This window comes from Solenopsis invicta, chromosome 8 (genome assembly GCF_016802725.1).
Source record: "Solenopsis invicta isolate M01_SB chromosome 8, UNIL_Sinv_3.0, whole genome shotgun sequence".
Classification (NCBI taxonomy): domain Eukaryota; kingdom Metazoa; phylum Arthropoda; class Insecta; order Hymenoptera; family Formicidae; genus Solenopsis; species Solenopsis invicta.
In genome coordinates, this window is record NC_052671.1 from 2598109 (window position 1) to 2618522 (window position 20414).

At 32.5% G+C, this 20414-nt stretch overlaps 1 protein-coding gene across 8 annotated transcripts; it reads left to right on the top strand.

The window, feature by feature from the left end:
* The first annotated feature begins 16 nt into the window (after window positions 1-16).
* LOC105193692 (serine/threonine-protein phosphatase 1 regulatory subunit 10) lies at window positions 17-20079 on the top strand. 8 transcript variants are annotated; one of them, XM_026134291.2, is made up of 10 exons: window positions 17-131; window positions 252-542; window positions 1883-1963; window positions 4524-4708; window positions 5340-7174; window positions 15766-15992; window positions 16066-16204; window positions 16470-16784; window positions 17428-17587; window positions 17917-20079. In XM_026134291.2, the coding sequence occupies exons 3-10, from the start codon at window positions 1961-1963 to the stop codon at window positions 18713-18715; spliced, it is 3663 nt and encodes a 1220-aa protein (XP_025990076.1). In that variant the 5' UTR covers window positions 17-131; window positions 252-542; window positions 1883-1960; the 3' UTR covers window positions 18716-20079. The 8 variants fall into 8 exon arrangements, with proteins under 8 accessions (XP_025990076.1, XP_025990077.1, XP_039308922.1 ...); XM_026134292.2 differs by having other exon boundaries at window positions 252-1339; window positions 17917-18715; XM_039452988.1 differs by lacking the exon at window positions 4524-4708 and having other exon boundaries at window positions 252-1339.
* The last annotated feature ends 335 nt before the right edge of the window (window positions 20080-20414 follow it).

A 20414-nucleotide genomic window follows, 5' to 3' on the forward strand; every position in this document is an offset into this window, starting at 1 on the left:
CACTTTACTGTATTTGACGCGCATGCGCGTATAGATTGGTCTGTTCAACCTCACTGATTTCCGTCGCAGCCCTCTGTGAATTCTTTGGTCAGGCTTGCATCGTTGGTTAGCATCGTGTTTTATTGAATCAGGTGAGCATCATATGAAAATGTTTAGTAATTACAAGTTTCAGAGGCGGAAGAGATAGAAATAATTGAACGGCTACATGCGTATGATGATAACGACGGATTCTAGACGACGCTTAATTGCAGATGGTAAATAGACAACGGAGTGTATACGGATTATAAAGCCGGACAACGCAGCCAAGAACGAACATTCATGGATGCTCAAGCGGAACAACGTCGACATTAAAGCAAGAAACGAACCAGTTTGCGAGCGGGCAAGAGGTGGACTTGGGTGGACTACGAAAGCGTCGACAGAGTCCTACAAGTCATTCTCGTTATTTGGACATACCGATATATTAGGAAATGTTCAGTTTCTTGCGCAGCTATACCCGCCGTGAACATTTATTTTCCATAAAAAGGAATTAATTTTAATCAAATGTGAGTGGCTTATTTCTTCTTCTGACGGTAAAAGAAAATGGTTAGATAGCAGAAAGATGAGACGATATGGGACATGAAATGGAAATGATACGTGAGACGAGAGAATTTCCACCGGGAGCAATTCCGAGACTTACGTCGTTACTCGGCTCCCCTACGTTCCGATCGATTGCGTCTCGCGTAATCGTGACGTAAAAGTGTACGTTGCCTTCAGACTTATTTTTCATAAAAGAGATGTAATTTTGATCGATTGGGAGTGATAACTTATTTCTTGGAAAAAAAAAGAAAAGAGCAATCAGGTATGAGCATTCAATACACTTCCCATCGGGAGATCTGGTCTTCACGTTTTCTATGAAATTTTCTATGAGGTCTGATTAGCCTCGGACATCTTGCTCGTTGCGTCACAGAAGGGTGTGATGCGACAGAGAGACAACGTTATCGAGGTGAATCGCGGCTGATAGTGACGTAATCGCGCATTCGTGAATATATTGGGTATAAACGCGATAATAAACAAGGACGTCCGAAAGTGTCAAATAGTTTTTTTTTTCTATCAAGAGTGAAAGAGCGAGAAATGCAGTGATTTTAGGGAGGTCCCTTTTTTTTCCTTAAATTCGAGAATCGCCAATGGACACGCTCACGTCTCTCGGTGTGTTACATAAATAGAACCATCGAGAATCAGGGCGCGCCGCGGCAGCAGGGGGAGGATTCCAGTGGCGGAGTGATAATAACGCTGACAGGAGAGGGGCGCTCTCGGTTCTGATTGGTTGGACGAATCGGTCACGCGGGATGGGCTGGCGAAGGTATGCGCCGCGGCGGTTGCGCACTGGACGTCCGGACTAGTCGAGTGAGAAATACCGTTGCGGAGGAGCGTATCTCCGTATTCTCGTCTGCGTCTTTGAGCATTTTTAACGAGCGGCCGTTGCGTATTCCGCTTTGCAGCTAACGTAGCTATTCTAGAGCGATAGGGAATGACCCTGATGGTAATTGCGTAACCGTAAACGTAATATACGTTAGGCAGGCCAGGCGCGAAAATACAGTCTGGAAGTCGTTCCCGACATTGAATATCCGACAGCCTCGTAATGGCGTCGATGATTACCGCGCGGTACTCGGTTGTACCTTCGCAGGCGAGACCGATCGGCGATTAATTTCGCGGGAAACGACAATCGGGATGATGAATTGAACTAAAATCTCGCGAAACGTCCGCTATTTTCTTGGTCATTGCGCGATATACGTCACGGGCTAACTCGCGAGAACGCGTGCTCGACAATATGGCGTGATAAGTGCGTTGCCTGTCCTCGATCGAGCCGACCGATCCAATTCAAGTATTTTACGTTTCGTTGCAGACGCGCACGTGGACGATCTCGTGTCCGAGTCCCGGTCCACGTCCAGAAATGCGGTAAAACTTCCTGAGCATCAGCAAAATGGTGAGTGGCATACGTAAAAAATTTTTTTTCAATTCCGTTATAAACGTGGCGGATCTGGCAAGCGCATAGTTCGGGAGAGATGGCGCTACGTGAGGCGAGGACTCGAAGGCGGCGGTGATGCTCGAACGGCAGCTGCTAGCGGTATGTGGAGGGGGATAGGTTAGACACAAAACTAAAGCATGATTCATGCTAAATGAGGGGCGTGAACCAACGGCTGGGTGCGCAGCCTACGGCGTATGACGTGGATTCCTGGGGCGCGTTCAGGATTTACACCTATGTAGCTGTTCACCTAAGGAGTCCTGCGTTTCGCTTGGCGCTCGAAATACAATCGTCATTTACTCTTGTTTAACATTTGTGTGTGATAATAAGAATGAAATGATTGTTTGGCAAAAAAAAGTAATTTTGCAATTGTAAAATTCTTTAATAGATTTGGTTTATACATTTAAATCCGATAAAAACTGAGAGCAAGAATAAATCATTAAAGAATCTTATAACCGGGTGCAAAGATGCTTGTTCGGCTGTACGTCTTTCAAGAGCGTTGCGAGGGTCAAGCGGAATGCATTCTAAGCTATAGACCGGTATTCATAGTCAATTCTTATTTCAAGATTGTCTTAAGTAATGTCTTAAGATGCTAATACGGCTACCTGATTGGTTGATGGCATCTTAAGATGATGCTTAAGATGATCTTAAATATAAGAATCGACTATGAATACCGGCCATAGTATATGCAACGTAAACTATTAGCTTAGAGTTAGGCAAAATTCTCAAACGCATGCCTGCTTTAGTGTTTGTACCAGACTTGTCCCCCTCCACAAGCTTCAAGCGGCTGCTGTCTGGCATCACTGGAAGGATCAATAACCTTTGCCCCTCTCTCAATCTCATACTCCACTTTTGCCATTACAAAACTACAATGCAATTATTGACATATAAGATTATTCAATTTACTGTGTGTGTATAATGTAAATTTTTATATCTGAGTAAATAATAGTTGATATATAAATAGACAACAATACATTTACCTATTTTTATCATATTAAATAAAGTACATGATAAAAAGATTGATTTTATGCGAAGGAGTGATCCCTAAAATTATTTTTACTTTTAAAAATTTTAGAAAGATTATTTTTAAATCAAATAGAGAAAATTTTGAAGATTTAAATTTATATTTGAATTTATATTTAAAAATATATAAAGTTAACAAAATAATTATTTTATTTATTGAAAAATATTTGTTTCATCTACAGGTACATACTTATGAATCAAATTATTTTCATATCTAAAATTTTATCTTAATTTTTATATTTGGATATTCAAATACAGAAATATAGTTCAAATATTTTGCTGGTATATATGCAGATTAAAATACAAAGATATTTTACATTAACAACAATATTAATATTGATATTGAATATTTATATGTTAATATTAATCGAGTAAAATTTATATATAACTTATTTTTCTACTTATATCTTTTTGATAGATTTACATAATTTAAATTGAGCACATAGCTCTATTTTAGTGAATAATTCAATATACAAGGTGTCTATTTCACTTGAAAAACCTGGAATGTTTCTATTTAAAGAAACTGCAGGAAATTTTTAAGAAATTCTTTTCTTTTGAGAATGGTATATCACAAGTAGTCGGTATCAATTAAATTAATGACATGTTTTTATTTAAAAGATTATTTAAAACATTTTTATATGAGATTGAGTACATTTCAAAATACATTTCCCCAGAATATACATTTTTTTATGCTCGATGCTTCAGCAAATACTAAATATAATGCCATTTTGTTATATTTTTTTAAAAATAAAAAGAAAAATTTTATGTAATATGTGAATGTTTTTTCTCTCTATATAATAATCTTTATTTTTGTAAATATTTTTCAAATTTTGTTTTTAAAGCTTAAGCAACTCTTCATTTTTTATAATGTATAATACATAGTGTGACTTTTTTGTGAAAATTTGGATAATTATCAAATTTTAGATTAACTTATATTAACTTTATGATTTATTATCTTGATATTTAATTTTTTTTTTTACATTGCACATTTTCATTATTACCACTATTTCATCACATAAAAAACAAAACAGTTTTGCAATAGTATATATGATATTGTGTTATAAATATCTGTATTTTTTTATGAAGCATCTTTATAATAATAAATTATAAATTTAATACTACATTATAGGATTAATTGTTCTGATATTTATATCAGACTGTCAAAATAGTATACAATATCTGTACTTTGTAATTATCTCCAATTTATGAAAAAATTTATTTCATAAATAAGTAATATTATAATATTTATATTTATTTTAAATTTATCTAAAAATTATTTAATTCTATTTGAAAATTGTTGGACAGCAAAAGTCTTCATGGCTAAGAATTTCTGAAATTTTTCTCAAAAGTTTAAGTGGGTACCTTGTACATATTTTTTATTTTTTAAATAATTTTTAATTTTTTTTTTAATTATTTTGAATTTTGAAGTTGTAAGCATTTTATATTTTTATATGACAACTGTATCAATAATGTTTTTCTTCTTAAATTGTATTTTCAGCCACGCATAGATCCCCTATCGTTACTCAAATGCCTTAGCGTTTTATTGGGTCCAACAGGAGGTATTAAGAGTAGAGAAGAAGTTCATCGATTAGCTAATTTAATGACAAAATTTTCTAAGAAGCTTGTTTCTAAATGCATTTATATACAAATATTGAAAACCACTAATACGGATTTGCTTAGTCAGTAAGTACTCAAATGGAATTTATAGTGTAATATTAACACCATTTAACTTTGTACACTTTATTCTATTTTTTATTATCTTGCTTAAACTAATTAGTAATTAAAATTCAACAAATTGTTTAGCATGTTGAGATACACAAGTATATGTAATTTGTATGTTTGTGTAAAAAATTGTAAACATGCAAGAGAAAATTATGAAGCTCAGAACCATTAGGCGGTGCTTATCGTGTGCCGTTTTTACTGATACGAGCCTTACATTTCAGTTTTGTTTTAAAACTCATTAAAACTTTATAGTCTGTTTCATCAAATCTATATGGGATTGCTATTTATATATATATATATATATATATTTTTTTATATATATATATATATATATATTTTTTTTAAGAACCATGATTTAAAAAAGACTAACAAGGCTATAATTGTATAATAATCAAAGACTAATTATATAATAATTTTTAAATATTAATATTTTGTGAAGTTAATTTTACCTGTTTTTTAAATGTGCTACACTTCTAAACAATGTTGTGAAATTAGAATTTGAAATGAAGAAAATGGGAATATATAATTTGAATAACACAATTATACAGTAGTACAAGATATATTATTTTATATTTTATAATTTTTTTTGCAGATTTATGAGCGCTGGAGGATGGAATCTTATTCACACATGGCTCACCGATGGCATCCTTGCTAAGAATTGGGCTCTCATTCAAGAACTTCTCGAGCTTTTGCTGCTCTGTCCAGTAGATATCGAAAGACTGAAAAGTAATAATTGTCCAAAGTTGATCAAGGGTTTGTCAAAGGAAGGTAGTCACCAAGGTGTTCGGACATTGGCCAGCCGTCTCGTGGAGCAATGGCTAAAAATTGTAAAGGGAGAAGCAGCGCCAAACTCTGTGCCAGCTCAAATCATGACTGTTCCAGCGCAGTCAAATGCTACTGTTAGCCAGTCTGCGATTATTCCTTCATCGCAGCAACAGCACTCTACGACTATTCAGCAAACCATAGATACTACTGAAAATGCAACCGTTCATGTGCAGGACTTTAAGCTCGCGCAACAATCTATCGCGAGTACTTCAATAAATCAAGATCAAGAGAGGCAGCAACAACTGCAGGAAAGGTTACAGCCACAAACGGTGCAAGTCATCGGTAAAGGACAAGGACAACAGCAAGTAACGCAACAACAATGTAAAAAGCAATCTTTTGTTGTTGTATCGACGTCCTCGACACTGCCGGTTTACAAAATTACTATTCGCGATGGCAATCAGGTCCTTGCGAAGGTAGAGACGGATGCCGCGAATATAAATAACATCCTAAATGCAACTATTACGGATAGTGAACACATCTCGGACGCTACGCAACAAGTGAAGACAGGAGTGGAGGAGTTAGACGAGACGGTAGAAAACGGCAGTGCAGCTAGTGGTCGGGACGATGTAGTAGATGTTATACAATCAGACGATTCAGGACATGTTCCTAGTGAAGTGAAACAAACTGTAGTTAGTTCTAAAGACAATCAGGAAGATAGCGAAGGTGTTAAAAGTAAAGACATTAAAGACTCTAAGGACATTATTAGTAGTGATAGCGGTAAATCTAGTGACAAAGAAAATAGGGACTCTCATAAAAAAGATGATAAAAAGTCTAGCAGTTCCGACAAGAAAAGTAGTCATCATAGCTCATCCTCGTCTTCGTCATCGTCATCTAAGAGCTCTAAGCATGGCACAAGTTCCAGTGCACATCGTAGCGGCTCTACATCTCATAAATCTAGTAGTCACCGTTCCAGTTCTAGTAGTAGTTCTAAAAATTCTAGCAAAGATAGGTCTTCCAAGGATAAGGATAAACATCACTCCAGCTCATCTAGCAAACACAGCTCAAGTAGGAGTAAATCCGAGCGAGACAAAGAACGGGAGAAGGAAAGGGAGAAGCAGAAGAAGGACCAAGCAGAAAAGGACAAAGCAACTCTGGAGAAGGTACAGGGTCAAGCGTTGAGTTCCAAATTGGGCAAGATACCGAAGAAGAAAACAGAAGATGAGAAGTCGGGCGATGCGAGTGGAAGAAAGTCTTCGATCGAGTCGCGCGACGGTTCGAAAGAAAATAAGGAGAAAGTGGATTCGAAGAAGGATACCGTTGCGACGAAACTCATTACTGAAAAGAAGAATATATCCATTTCTATTGAGAATAGAAAAAATAGCCAGGACTCGGGGACACGACCGAAAACGGTGAAGACGTTTAACTCGAAATTCAGATCCACGGGCCTAGAGGAAGAAGTAAAACCGCCACCACCTAGATCGAAGAAAGCAGTTCCTGTTGTCGATAAGAAGGTTCTACCTCCGAAATTGCCCGTGAAGAGGCCATCACCATTGAGGGACGTTCCATTGGTGGAGAAACGTGCGAAGATACTGGATTCACCAACAACCCCACCAAGCGATGAGAAGAAGGGAGGGATTAAGCTGATTCCGGCAAAACCTAAACGTAAGTATACTGGTATCTTGTTACAAACTACATATAAAATTTCTTTTATTAATATTTCTATCATAATTTTCTTTTAAAATACTGATATTTTTATCTTAATTTAAATGTAAACATATTGCTAATGTTCTTAGATAAAGCAGTCAGTAAATTAAAATTTTAAGTATGTAGAAATTACTTTATATAAGAATAAATTTTAAATTTTATTTGATATTTATATCAGAAGTGTGATTAAAGTCTTATATTAGAAACATATTAAATTATTAATTTTAAAGGAAGATTAAATATAGCATGTGTTTCTAAACAGAACATATTTTAAAGATTATCTTAATAATATATTTTAAAAAATATCTTAATATTTTATTAGTAAAAAAATTTACCACTGATGTAGGAATAGATACTGACATAGGAAAAAAGACATTAGTACATACAAAAATTTAAAATTTCTTTATATGCATATGTGTGTGTGTATATGTGTATGTATGTATGTGTATGTATGTATGTATATATATATATATATATATATATATATATATATAGACACATACACACGCACACGCACGCACGCGTACATATAATTTATTAGATGGAAAATCTATTTGAATATTGGTATATTATAAATTTTATTTTATTTTTACAAACTTATAATGTATTAATGTATTTTTATACATTTTATATATTTCATATTTTTACATATTTTTTTTACTTGATATGTTTCTCAGAATATCATTTTTAATTAAATTTATTTTTTATCTTTTATTTATATTTCAAAATACATTCCTAGTGAAATTGAAGCAATAAATAAATATATAAATATAACTATTTGTCTTGTAATATTTTTATATTCAGAAACGTTATTTTATTAATATTTTTAGCAGATGTGTATTATTATTATTTGCCTTTGTAATAAAACGTTGTTTTTCTACGTGTATCATACAGGATCTAACTTCCATTTTGGTGGAATGATGACGAAATGAATGACTGCTTAAGCTTTGTACATTGGCAGGCTGCGTTATATATGACTTACTAACTCTGTAATATTGAGTTTGCAGGTGGCCAGCATTCAGAAGATACATCAGATGCAGTATTTTTACATATCGCGAATATTACCGACACTTTCTCTTTTTCCTTTGCTTGGTATCACATCGAACATTTGTTATGCATTGTGTCTTTAACTTATTATTTCTTCCAGGTATATTATAGCGTAATATTTCTTAATAGAATACCCTTTCCCAAAAAATTATTATTATTAGTGTCTCGTTGAAGCGTCTATAATAAGCCGTTATAATATATCATGGAGTGCACTAAACGGCTGTTGTGCGGATTACACCTACGAAAATTAACATCTCTTGTTAAGAAGAACGAAGCCATTAGCATCGACACTCGACTACGAACTTTTTCGTAAATTAAGAATCTTCGAGAATCCTTCAGCAGGTAATCTTCGATAAAATATTCATTACGTCACAAACGTTTGCTAATCGATATTCGCGCGACTAAGGAACTATATATACGTTTGATCATTTCGAGAAGTAAAACACAATTTTTTCGTTAAAAACAAACACAAAAGTGTTCTATATATATATTTACGGATAGCGGTGTTTTAATCTGAGTGACTCAACGATCGAAGCCATCATGCAGGATTAATTCTAATCGTTTACTAGGTAAGGCAACAAAATTTTGTTTATTCATATATATTTTCCTCTGTGTAAATGTATACATTACTATTTAAACATTTAAATAAATTTATCAGAAATCTGGAATTTAACTCTTGGATTTCTGTTATACATTACAATCACTGCATTATATGCTTTTAAAACAAAATAATTATATCGTGAGCCCATCCAGATTTCCATTCCTCTGATTGTTAACGTAAACACGCAGAATTTAACGTAAACATTGCTATATAAATTATTAATTCAGCAAAGGATTTTTGCTTTGAGGGAGCGGGGAAATGTTGAAGTCCTTTGAATTAGATTATTGCGTTTAAATAAAAGTCTATTTTTGTACATAAAGAACTTTATTAATCATCGAGATCTTATATTTATTCGTTGCCAAATAAGATGATCGTATCTTATTCATATTAAGGAATGATACATTATTATTATCATCATTATCATCATCATCATCATAATCATCATAATCATCATGGTCATCATAATCATCATGATCATCATCATCAAAGCTTCTTTATATGTACATAACGAAAATGAGATATTTATGAATCAGAGAGAATTGAAATTTGCGTGGGGCAAGTAATCCCTTTGTGAAAACCTTTAATAAATACGCACAGAGATAGAAGAGAGCGAGAGCGAAAGAGAGTGAGAGAGAAAGGAAGAATGAAAGTGATTGTGAGGAAGAGAGAGAGAATCTATAGATTAGAATATCGAAACAACGTTGAATAATGGATTCAATTCTATGTCGTCGACCCTCGAATGGATGTGGGATTAGCACTGAAAGAGCTCAAATTTCGAAGCTACATGTTCTTCGAGCAAGAAGGCCTCTCGGACTGGCAGGCCCACTTTTGCAACATCCGACATCGTCGGCATGGCGAAGAGAATCCTCTTTTTTTTTACCAACTTTGTTCGTGTAATATCACAGAAAGAGAAAAAAGTAATTATTGTAGAGAAAAAAAGCTAGAAAAGCGAGATCGCGCCCCAAAATTTGCTCAAGCGTGTATCCGGGATTCTCTTTCGCAATAATTTATTTGCATTTGATGGAAAAGGACATAAAGCAAAAAAAAAAAATAGTACAATCCTATAAAGTGAAAGTATTTTAAAATTATTCGCGATTCTCCTTGCAAAATAATCGTATTCAATGAGGAAACTCGCGGTAGCATGTGTCATACAATGAGAAAATGCAGCTCGCGCAATATTCTCCTCCGAGATACGTCGCGTCGAAAGATGAAATTGTCGATTTTCGTGCTCCCCGCAAATTTTGGTGCGACGACGATCTCGTTGCGCGCTCCGCGAAATTATATAAGAAAATCCTCTGGGAGGCGCGAGTACTGCAACGTGGGGTGCAACATGATCCGTAGGACGGATCCCACCCCGCGTGTCGGCGACGAAATTTTTTTTTTTTTATCCTTGCAACGCGACAATTTCGACGTTCGACTTTAGCCCCGAGAGGCCCGTTCGGTCGAAGCGGGCTTCCACACGACGTTCGGGGAGTTCGAACGGAGTCGCGCTTTCGCGAGGTACACCGTCACGGCAAACCGATGTTTTTGCAACCGTCTTCACGCCGACGCACGTGGCCCGTTTACCCGTGTGTATGCCGTCACCGCCGACGTGTGCCGCGCTACGGGATCCACGCATACTAACCTTTCGACGCACGTCGACTCGTGCGCCGAACTCGTGGACTTGGTACCACCTCGCGCGATGTCCACCCATGACACTGGCGGAGGACGGAAAATTATTCTATCCGATCGCATGCAAATATATGCTTAATGCACTCGGCTTTATTACTAATCCTATGATTTAATAATTCATTGTTATTAGGCGTAATAAGGTTATTACAGTCGGTGATCACATGAGAGAGCGCGGAATTGTTTTCTACGCTCCTCGCGCGTGCTTACACGTGTATCTTTGCGATATATTTAAACGCGCACGTGGAATAATTATTTTGTTTTTAATTCAGTATTATATCAAATATCTAGACGAGCTTTCCGATTATATTTAATTGTCGATTTTTCTCTCGGCTCATTTAAAACTTTGATAAATTTAAAACGACGTTCAGCAAATGATATTTAATTTTCTTTCTTAATAGTACATTAAGTCTCGTTTTCCATCAAATGCGTATTAAATCTTACAAACAAAATCTTTGTAGAATATTGCATACAATCAGATAGAATAATTTTCTTTTTCGTTTTTTTTTTCTTCTACATTGGCACGTTGCCCACATTGTAAACTGTTAGGCTAATGTTTAAAATTAATAACAAAGTGCCCTATCGAATATATAAATAGAACAGTGTCTTGAATTTATTTCAAATATGTTGCTTTAACTAGTATGCGTAAATTTAATTAGTAATGTATTGAATTACGAGTTGAAATCTCTGACCTTGCTACGCTTTTGAACGCAGCAGTCTAAATTTATTTTTTGAATACGATACAATTTCAAAATCGCCTGCCAGGCAATAGAGAAAACTTCTATTGCGTGAATAGAATAATGATTTGTATCATCGGATAACGCATTCGCTATTGTAATGCAATTGTTATTCTCGTATAAATAATATCGATTCAAATATACGTTCATAATTTATTTTTAGATAACAGCAAAGTCTCAATCGAAATTTAACCCGCTAACTTATAACATTAATTGTGTTATTTGTTAAACTGTTTATAATTTTGAACGTATACTACGTAAAGTCAATATATATTCTTATAGATGTACATTTACAAATACAGAAGGATTAAATCAGGGTTGTGCGGTACATTTCAAGATTACGACTACATGAATTATTTATTGTTATTTATATTTACATACATTTTTTTATGGAAACAATACGAGCAATGTAAATTATTATAAATTTTATAATACAATATAAAAAAAGTAATTTATAAGATTGCTAGTATATTTGATAAGATAAAAATATACAATATTAACAATTAAGAACGGTTAATTTTTTCATTCTTTCTGAATCTCGTATGATCCGTAAATGACACGTAAAACGTACTTTACATATTTTATATACGTAATGTAGATTATTTGACAACATAATGATACAATGCTAATGAGAGTATAGGCACAAATTATTTAAGAATCTTTATTTGATTCGTTGAACGTTTTGACTCACTTTGAGTCATTTTCAGTAAAATTTCAGTAAATTACTAACCATGTAACTAACGACACAATTTTTTGGAAAATGTGAGACCGAAAGAATGTTCAATCATTGAATCATCCTGAGACGTGCGATGTAATTTGCCGAAATTCAACGAATCAACTTAAATAAAGGTTCCTAAATTAAAATAATCTGCGCCCTACTAATCGTATCTAAATTCTCATTAGTTCTGTATTATTGTTACGGTGTTTAACAATTTCGAAAGTGTGACTTTTAAGTTTGTAGATTATTTATACTTTACGCGTAAATGCGCCCAACCCTGATATATTTATAGTAGAAAATGCGAAAGATAAACGATATTAAGATATTGAAATAAACAATAAAACAAGAGATAAATACACAAGTTTGCTTGCAATGTTTTTGTATTAATTGACGAGACACGAGTAATAAGAATTGTAATTTATTTCTAACGTATAAATTTCCAACGTATGTATATATGAAGATTTCACAGATTAGGGAATGATACATTTTTGTTATTTATATGTATATATCTATACGTATATACAAGTCAACATATTGCTTCAAATGTGTTTTAATGATCCAATTTATATCCAGAATTTCAATTCTTTAAAAGATTTATACTTTGCGTGTTGCATTGTCGCACAATTTCTGATTAATGTGGCGCGATGCGATATTTAAAGACTGAAGATTGCGTCAAGAGCAGCTTGATGCACAGCAATATTCGAAGTCGCGAAAAAACACAAATGTCACATAAATGTTTTTTTTTTATCATAGACTTCCTATGTGAAAATAAAAAAGTAATTTGCATAACGCAACCCGTATATTCTTCCTTAATTTTTCTGTTAATTTTTGTGCTTTTTATGTTGGTGCTGTCAGTATTTATTGAATAGGTTTTTCTATTCAGGATATAACCATCTATCATTCGAATTTGGAATAACATTTTTCAAATTTGTATTTAAATTTGAATAAAAGTATTAAAATATTGACAGCATTACTCTATAACGTATTCTTTTGAAATCGTGAAGAATTGCTAGTTTTATTACGAATCCTATTTTGTTCATTTTGATATAAATTAAAGCTTTTGTACTGTACTTTGCAGAATAGGATGCAGAAATTTTATATGACAAAAAAAAGATATTTATATATGATGATAAATTTGTATGTACATTGTAATAAAATAAATTTCTGATTCTTATTTCTTAAATTACGATTTCAAAAAGAATGATAAATAAGCAATTTTTTTAATTGTTAATATTTATGTGTTCAATGATTTTTTTATATATACAAAAGTTTTATTTCTACAATTTGTAAAAATCAAGTTTCAAACTAATTTTGTGTTTTCATAATAAATAGACTAATAAATAGAATGTTTCGTAATAAATGTTGTAAAGACAATTATAATTTATATACAATTATTATAAATTATTTTCATCTTTTTGTGAACTTTTTATTATGAATACACATAATTACAATTATTATATCTATTTTGTATAATATTTATGCAATAATATAGAATAAATATAAAAATTAATTTATTTCATAAAGGAATGTAATTATTTTAAGTAATACCTAATATTTCATTTGCGCTTTTCAGCTAGAATTATAATGTTATTTAAGGAAGTCTTTTTTTTGTTTAAATCATTTAATCTTTAAAAAATTAAAAAAATTTTTTATGTAGTGATATTAAACAACAGAAATTTATTATAAAATTTAAATATATTTATGAGACGTTTACAAGAGAAAATCGCTAATTCGTGTTTGATTGAAGTTATTTGTTCACATAATTAGTAATCTTACTTCCAATATTTTTTTTTATTACTGTATTATGTGCAACATAAAAACAATCTTGAATATATTTTATTTAGTTTAATAAAATAAAATTAGTTACTTAAAGAAACAGTTGTTCATTTCTTCTCAAAAAGAGATATTGAATAGATAATAAAATATCGAGATAATATTGACTCAATAAACCTGTTCTTTCAAGCTGAACTTCTCAAAACACAGTTTATCTTCTTTTTCTTTTCATGGAAAAAAAGAAAAAAGATTAACTGTACAAGAAGTTCAGTTAAAAAGAACAGGTCTAACAGTTTATTAAAAAAATAATAATAATAAGAGCTTTCAGTAAATATTAATTATTGACTACATAATAATTATACATAATTACTTTTTGTTTTAAATTCTTATATTCTGATTTATGTTTATGTTGTACCGACATTTTATTTTGTTACGGCTTATATAACACTTGTAAACTAGAAATAACACCATTATCATTATCTAATTTACTGTTTCTTAATCATTTTTTGTATTATTTATATAAATAATATATGTATGATAAAATAAGATGCTTGAAATATACTACTTTAAATCTTATATCTTTTTTATTACAGGATTATGCAAAATTGAAGACAAGTTCATTTCAACGGACAAATTATTGTTAATTTCCATTGTGGAAAGAGTTTGACGTTTTTTAAGAATTAACACTTTACTTGTGCTGCTGAAAAAAATGCGATTCTTATTTTTTTCAGATATCGAATGCCGAATACCTGTTAAATCAACGAATAAATTATCGTAACTTTGCAACTGTCGGCATATTTTTACATAATAGTTTTTACAAGTCATCCTCATTTATAGAAACATTGAAATAAAATTACAATCTGAATATACATTTAATAAATATTCAAAAAACTACATACAAATTTTCTCTGTTGTTTAGGCATAATTTTAAATATAAATTTAGCAAGTATGATAAAAATAATACAGATAAGCAAAATTTAGACGAAAATAGTTACAATACAAATGTATTTTTGAAACATATTAGTAATGAAATTATTGAAATACAAAAACATACAAGATTTATGAGAAAAATAATGATAATTAAAATTTGAAACAAGACAGAACACATCATTTCTTATATTGTGCAAAAAATTACTTTGCGGAGTTGTGCCATATTAGGAAAAATGCTGTTTATAAATTTTTCTACGACGAAACCTATTGCTGCTTTTCAGAATTGGCGTTTTATGCAGAATTTTCAGGACGTTCCAGCTCTATTATTTCTTTTGGAAAACCTACGAATCTTAAAGATGTATTACTCGACGTATCCAATGTCGTAAACTCTCCAATGAAGAAAATAACCTTTTTTATATGTTTAAGATACTAATATACTTAAAAGATTTATATTTTTACAATTATTTTCAATTTCAGAATTTTATGCATAAATTGTCATTTTTTGTAAAATTTTCAGGACGTGCTCCAGCTCTGTTATTACTTTTAGAAAATCTTGAAACATTAAAGATATATTACTTGACTTGTTGACTTGTGTAACGTCAAGGATTCTGTAGGAATTTTGTACTTTTTACTTAAAGGGACTTTTAGATCCTGTGCACAATAGAGGTATATTAGATATTAGGAATAAGAATTGGAATTTTAAAATCAATATTCTCAATTGATAATATAGATAAATAAGTTATGTTGCATATCTGGTGGACATATTTATGTCTCGTTCGTATCTATTGTGTGTTACGTTTAATGTTCATTGAGGAAACTAAATCTAAAATTCGAATTCTTATTCTTAACATCTAATATTCTTTGTACTAATTTTTAGAGGCTTTTATATTTTTTCAATTGCTCTCAATTTCAGATGCATACCGAGACAGTCAAGTCGAGATTAAATTTTGCAAAATATTTGCTGGAGTTTTATTAGCTGAAAAACTTTTCAGGTGTATGGACAAAATAAATTCGGATGTTATTTGCGCGATATAATTCACAAACTTTTAAATAATCAAATTTTGTTTATTTTTAGCAATGATGCTACAAGAAAGCGACATGTTCATGGATGCTCTCACCGCGTCTACCAAAAGCAAAGAACCGAGGAAGCGCAAGCGGAGGGCTTCTATTACGAAGGAGGGGTCCTCGGAAGCTAAGAAACAAGAAGTTACTAATGCCGATAATCGCGAGAGCACGCCGCCACCTGCTTCGCCTTCGAATACCGAGGAGAAATCGCCGGTCGCTATCAAACCTAATTTTAAGGTAAATACGTCGAGAATTGAATATAACGTTATTAATTATAAATAAATTGCCTTAAATTTATATTTTTTTACAGTTCTATCAAGACACGCTGGAAATAGAAGAAGACAAAGATCAAAGAGAAAAAGAAATCGAAGATGAATCAAAGAGGGATAAGGATCAAATGCTTGATGAAGAAAAAGACAATAGAGATGATGATGATAGTAGAAGTAATAGTAAGTATTTTATTACCATCCTAATTTATTAAACAAAAAAGACAAAGCAGAAGTTTTATTTTTTAAAAACATGTTTATTAAAAAATTACACTACAATCATAAGATTAAGTTCGTTTTATTTCGTTTACATAAGGCGTTAATATTTTTTATACATTAATTTGTTACTATTAATGTATTTTAATACCACAAATATTTCTCTTGTATCATTATATTAAAGTAAAATTAATTTTGTTTAGAAAGTAATTAATATATATTTGTTTTATAGCACCGACGCCCGAAGAAGATGTGGAAGAAATAAAAGACGTAGAATCACCAGAAGATGCATCTTCGGTAGTTTCGGATTCAGGGAAAAAGGACAGCTACCCCGAAATACGATATGTAGACGGGCTAAAGAGTGTACTGCTACTTCAAAAGCGTAAAGGGCCGAAAAAGGTTTTGAAATGGAAGACAGATCTAGAATCTATACGCTACTTCGAATTGGACGAAACGGAAAGGGTTAACGTGACAAAGACGTTTACTGACATGAAGCAGATGGAAAAGCAAAACGAGAGAGAAGCATTCCAGATGGCTAGAAAATTAAGTACGTACACACGAAATAACAATATAATTTTTTTATTACAATTACATTATTAACTCTTTAACTATTCTATGCGCCACTAGTGATTCTCTTCTATATTTTGATATTTCTTCGTACACACACAAATGTCTATGTATTGTTAATTTTAAATTGTAAACATTTTGGTTTGAAAGGTTATTAATTAACGGCATAACAATCAGCTTGGCTCTTAAAGCCTATTTGTTTTTGTAATTAAAATTTTCAAAATGGAGCCTATCAGATAATAATTTTGTTTTAATTAATATCTAATTTTTTGTTTTACATAAATAAAAACATAATTTAATCAATTATTATTTTATATTAATACATATATGATAAATTACATAGTATGAAGCAGCGAAACATTGATCGCGCTGCTAATGTCATTTTGAGCCTCGTTTGATCGTGTTTCGCGGCTGAGATATGTGTACAATAGTACAACTCTACTGTAGCAAAAGAATTAAATATCTACTTATATAAAAACACAGACACACATGTATACTTGCAGATTATTTTGCACTATTTTATTTTAATTATTTATATTCTATATTATATTCCTTTTATTTATATTCTCTATATGGGTCGGTTATTGAATATAATATATAAAACGTTTTTTTTCTATTATTAGATACTGAAGATTTAATGGAAGAAAAAACGAGATGGAAACCTTTAATTCCGGTTGATCTACCACCTCCTTTAGTGGAACCTGGCAAGGACAGCAAAGAAAAGGATGTTCAGTATGCCCGCGAGAAAGGCATTCTTCAAGCTCTTTACTTTAATCGAAGCATGTATGTATATCTTGACTTAATAATTATTTTTTTTATACTTTAGTTACATTTATTTATACGTTCCACAAAAACAAGATAAAATATATTTTTATTTTATATTTATAAAAATATTGCACAAAAGTCGATTGATAAGTTTTATATAAGAGAAATGGAAAAAAGAAGAGAGGGATAGGAGGAAGAGATAAAACATTTTCTCTATATCTATTGTACAAATTTTTATAAACCCATTGCAAATATAAAAACGTTTTATTGTGCAAAATACACTGTCATATTCAAATTATAGTCAATCAGTTGGAAGTTTTCAATTCTGATATTTTTTTGTATTATAGGATTCCAGACTCTGCGGCTGAACCTGATGAAGAACGGCATCATGTAATGACTGATCCCAAAATCATACCATTAGATGATCTTACGGGCAATAAAGAGAGCGAAAAGGACTTTACAGCAGTCCCGTGGCCAGAACCTAAGCCACAACCTCCGCAACCATCAACTGTAACAACGTTCCACTATCCAACAACGTATCCGCACAATCAACAAAATATGCTAACAACTATGGGGCCTCAATCGACAATGGGTCCCATGCCGCAGATACCCCAACAAATGATGGCTCCCACGCACATGGCTCCTATGTCTCAGGAGATAGCGGCACCAATACCAACCGCCGGTGGTGGCGGTTGGAGAACGGGTGACGGCAAAGTCCTTGTACCGGACGTTGCTATGAACCCGATGGCAAATATGTCGGGTGGTTTTAATCAGGGAATGGAGGGCGGGCCCATGGTTCCACCGGGAATGATGGGACCACCACCCATGTACAATCAGGAGAACTACGGCATGATGTGTCCAGATGACATGGGATACAATAATTTTCAAGGCCCACCCGGACCGATGTACGGTCCTGGGCCTAACTTTCCAGGTCCGAGAGGCGCCCATATGCACAACAGAGGTAGAGGTGGTCCTGGCTGGGGATATCGAGGACCTGTTAGAGGCGGTTGGAGAGGCGTCGGTGGTGGATGGCGAGGAAGTGGTAAACAACCTCCGGTATGTAGACAGTTTTCGAAAAATGGTTATTGTCGTGTCGGTGACAAATGTCAGTACCTTCATCCCGGTGTAAACTGTCCGCCGTTTTAGTTGTTGAACTGAGTGGGACTGAAACAGTGATATCGATTATATTGGATGCTAGTGGGATTGAATGCTAATTGAATGATATTGAAAGAATGTCTTCAACTGAAGAAGGAATCGCCCAAAAAATGACGAAAAGAAGAGTGGGATTACGATTGGCAGCGTTTTAGTTGTATACCTAGTATTGAAGACCTCCCTTAGGACTATCGTGCTGATGACAATTTGCTTGGCGAAAAAAGCAGATTTAAGTGTACACGCGAACAATGCGTGGCATGCAAAGTGATTACTCTTAATGTGCAATTTTTTTTTGTTTTTTTGCATGACTACATGAGTAGAATTTTTACCTGATAATACTCGATGTGTTCAAAAGTTATGTAAATATAATGACATTTTAATGAATGCGATATAAATTTATATATATATAATTGTCGCAGCATTCAGTATGATCGATTATAAGCGTATTATATAAAATTGAATTGTATCCATGCCAGGTTTACATCGGCTGCTGGACAGCAGAGCATTTTTTCCAGATGACTCAAAATGTCGAGACTGCAAATGTAATGCCTCTTTTCAATTCCATTTAAATTCTTTCATATTACGCTCTTATATATATGTACCATGGATATTTAAGTACAAGACATTTTTTCTTCCCCTTTTCATTATTTTTCATTTATGTTTATACGAGACTACGGCCGAAATTATGGTTCTATACATATTTCTAAAGAATGCGATTTAAAAAATTGCAAAGAAAATCGAATTATACATGATGTAACAGTTAGTATTCCTGAGAATTATGCTTTATATTTCCATTGCTTTTTATACTTACAATAATAAAATAATGAAATTCGATATTAATAATATTCGATCGATCAATAAGATTCTTCTGATGGAACAGGTAGAGTCTTAATATAACAAGCTCATATTTTGAAACATGGTACTGCGTCTAAAAAGTCTAACAAAAAAAAAGGATAAGCAGGACAAGTTCATAATTTTTATCATAATATTTGTGTAGATTCTTTGTAAATATGTTTGCATAATATATAAACAAATTATTCTCTATATAATGATAGACTGTTAGATTTAGTTGCGTAACGATGAAAAGACCAGAATGGTAATATTTAATGAGAATCATATGTACATGTCTTTTGAAATAGAGGTTATAACGATCTGATATTATTTGAACTGATTTCCTCGAGTTTGATGTACAAAATCATGTAACAATACTTTGTAATCTGAACTGTCATGGTAGTTGCAAGTTTTTTACCGAGTAAGATGATTAAGTACACTTTTTTGTATATGGTTGATCGTTATGTTTGTATATAACATGTTGTATAAGCGTTGCTTAATGAAAATACATCAGTCATAATTATTTTTTAAAATTGTCCATTAATTTTGTAAATTATAAAATATCCTTTATTACGTATAATTACTTAAAAATAGTAAGATACTCAAGATATTTTGTACTAGTGTTGGGTTATAGAAGCACGATTCTGTATATCAGAAGGTATCACGAGCTGCAATACTGAGATTCTTAGTAGACCTCAACCACTTGGTGCTATTATATCTATGTCAGTGACATGTACCGATTCACACATTAATGAATATTAAAATTAAATAATTAATATTATTAATGGCTGGGATACTAAGAATCTTGATACTTCAAGATGGGTTCCGACATATAAAATCGTTCTTCCATATGCATCTTTGA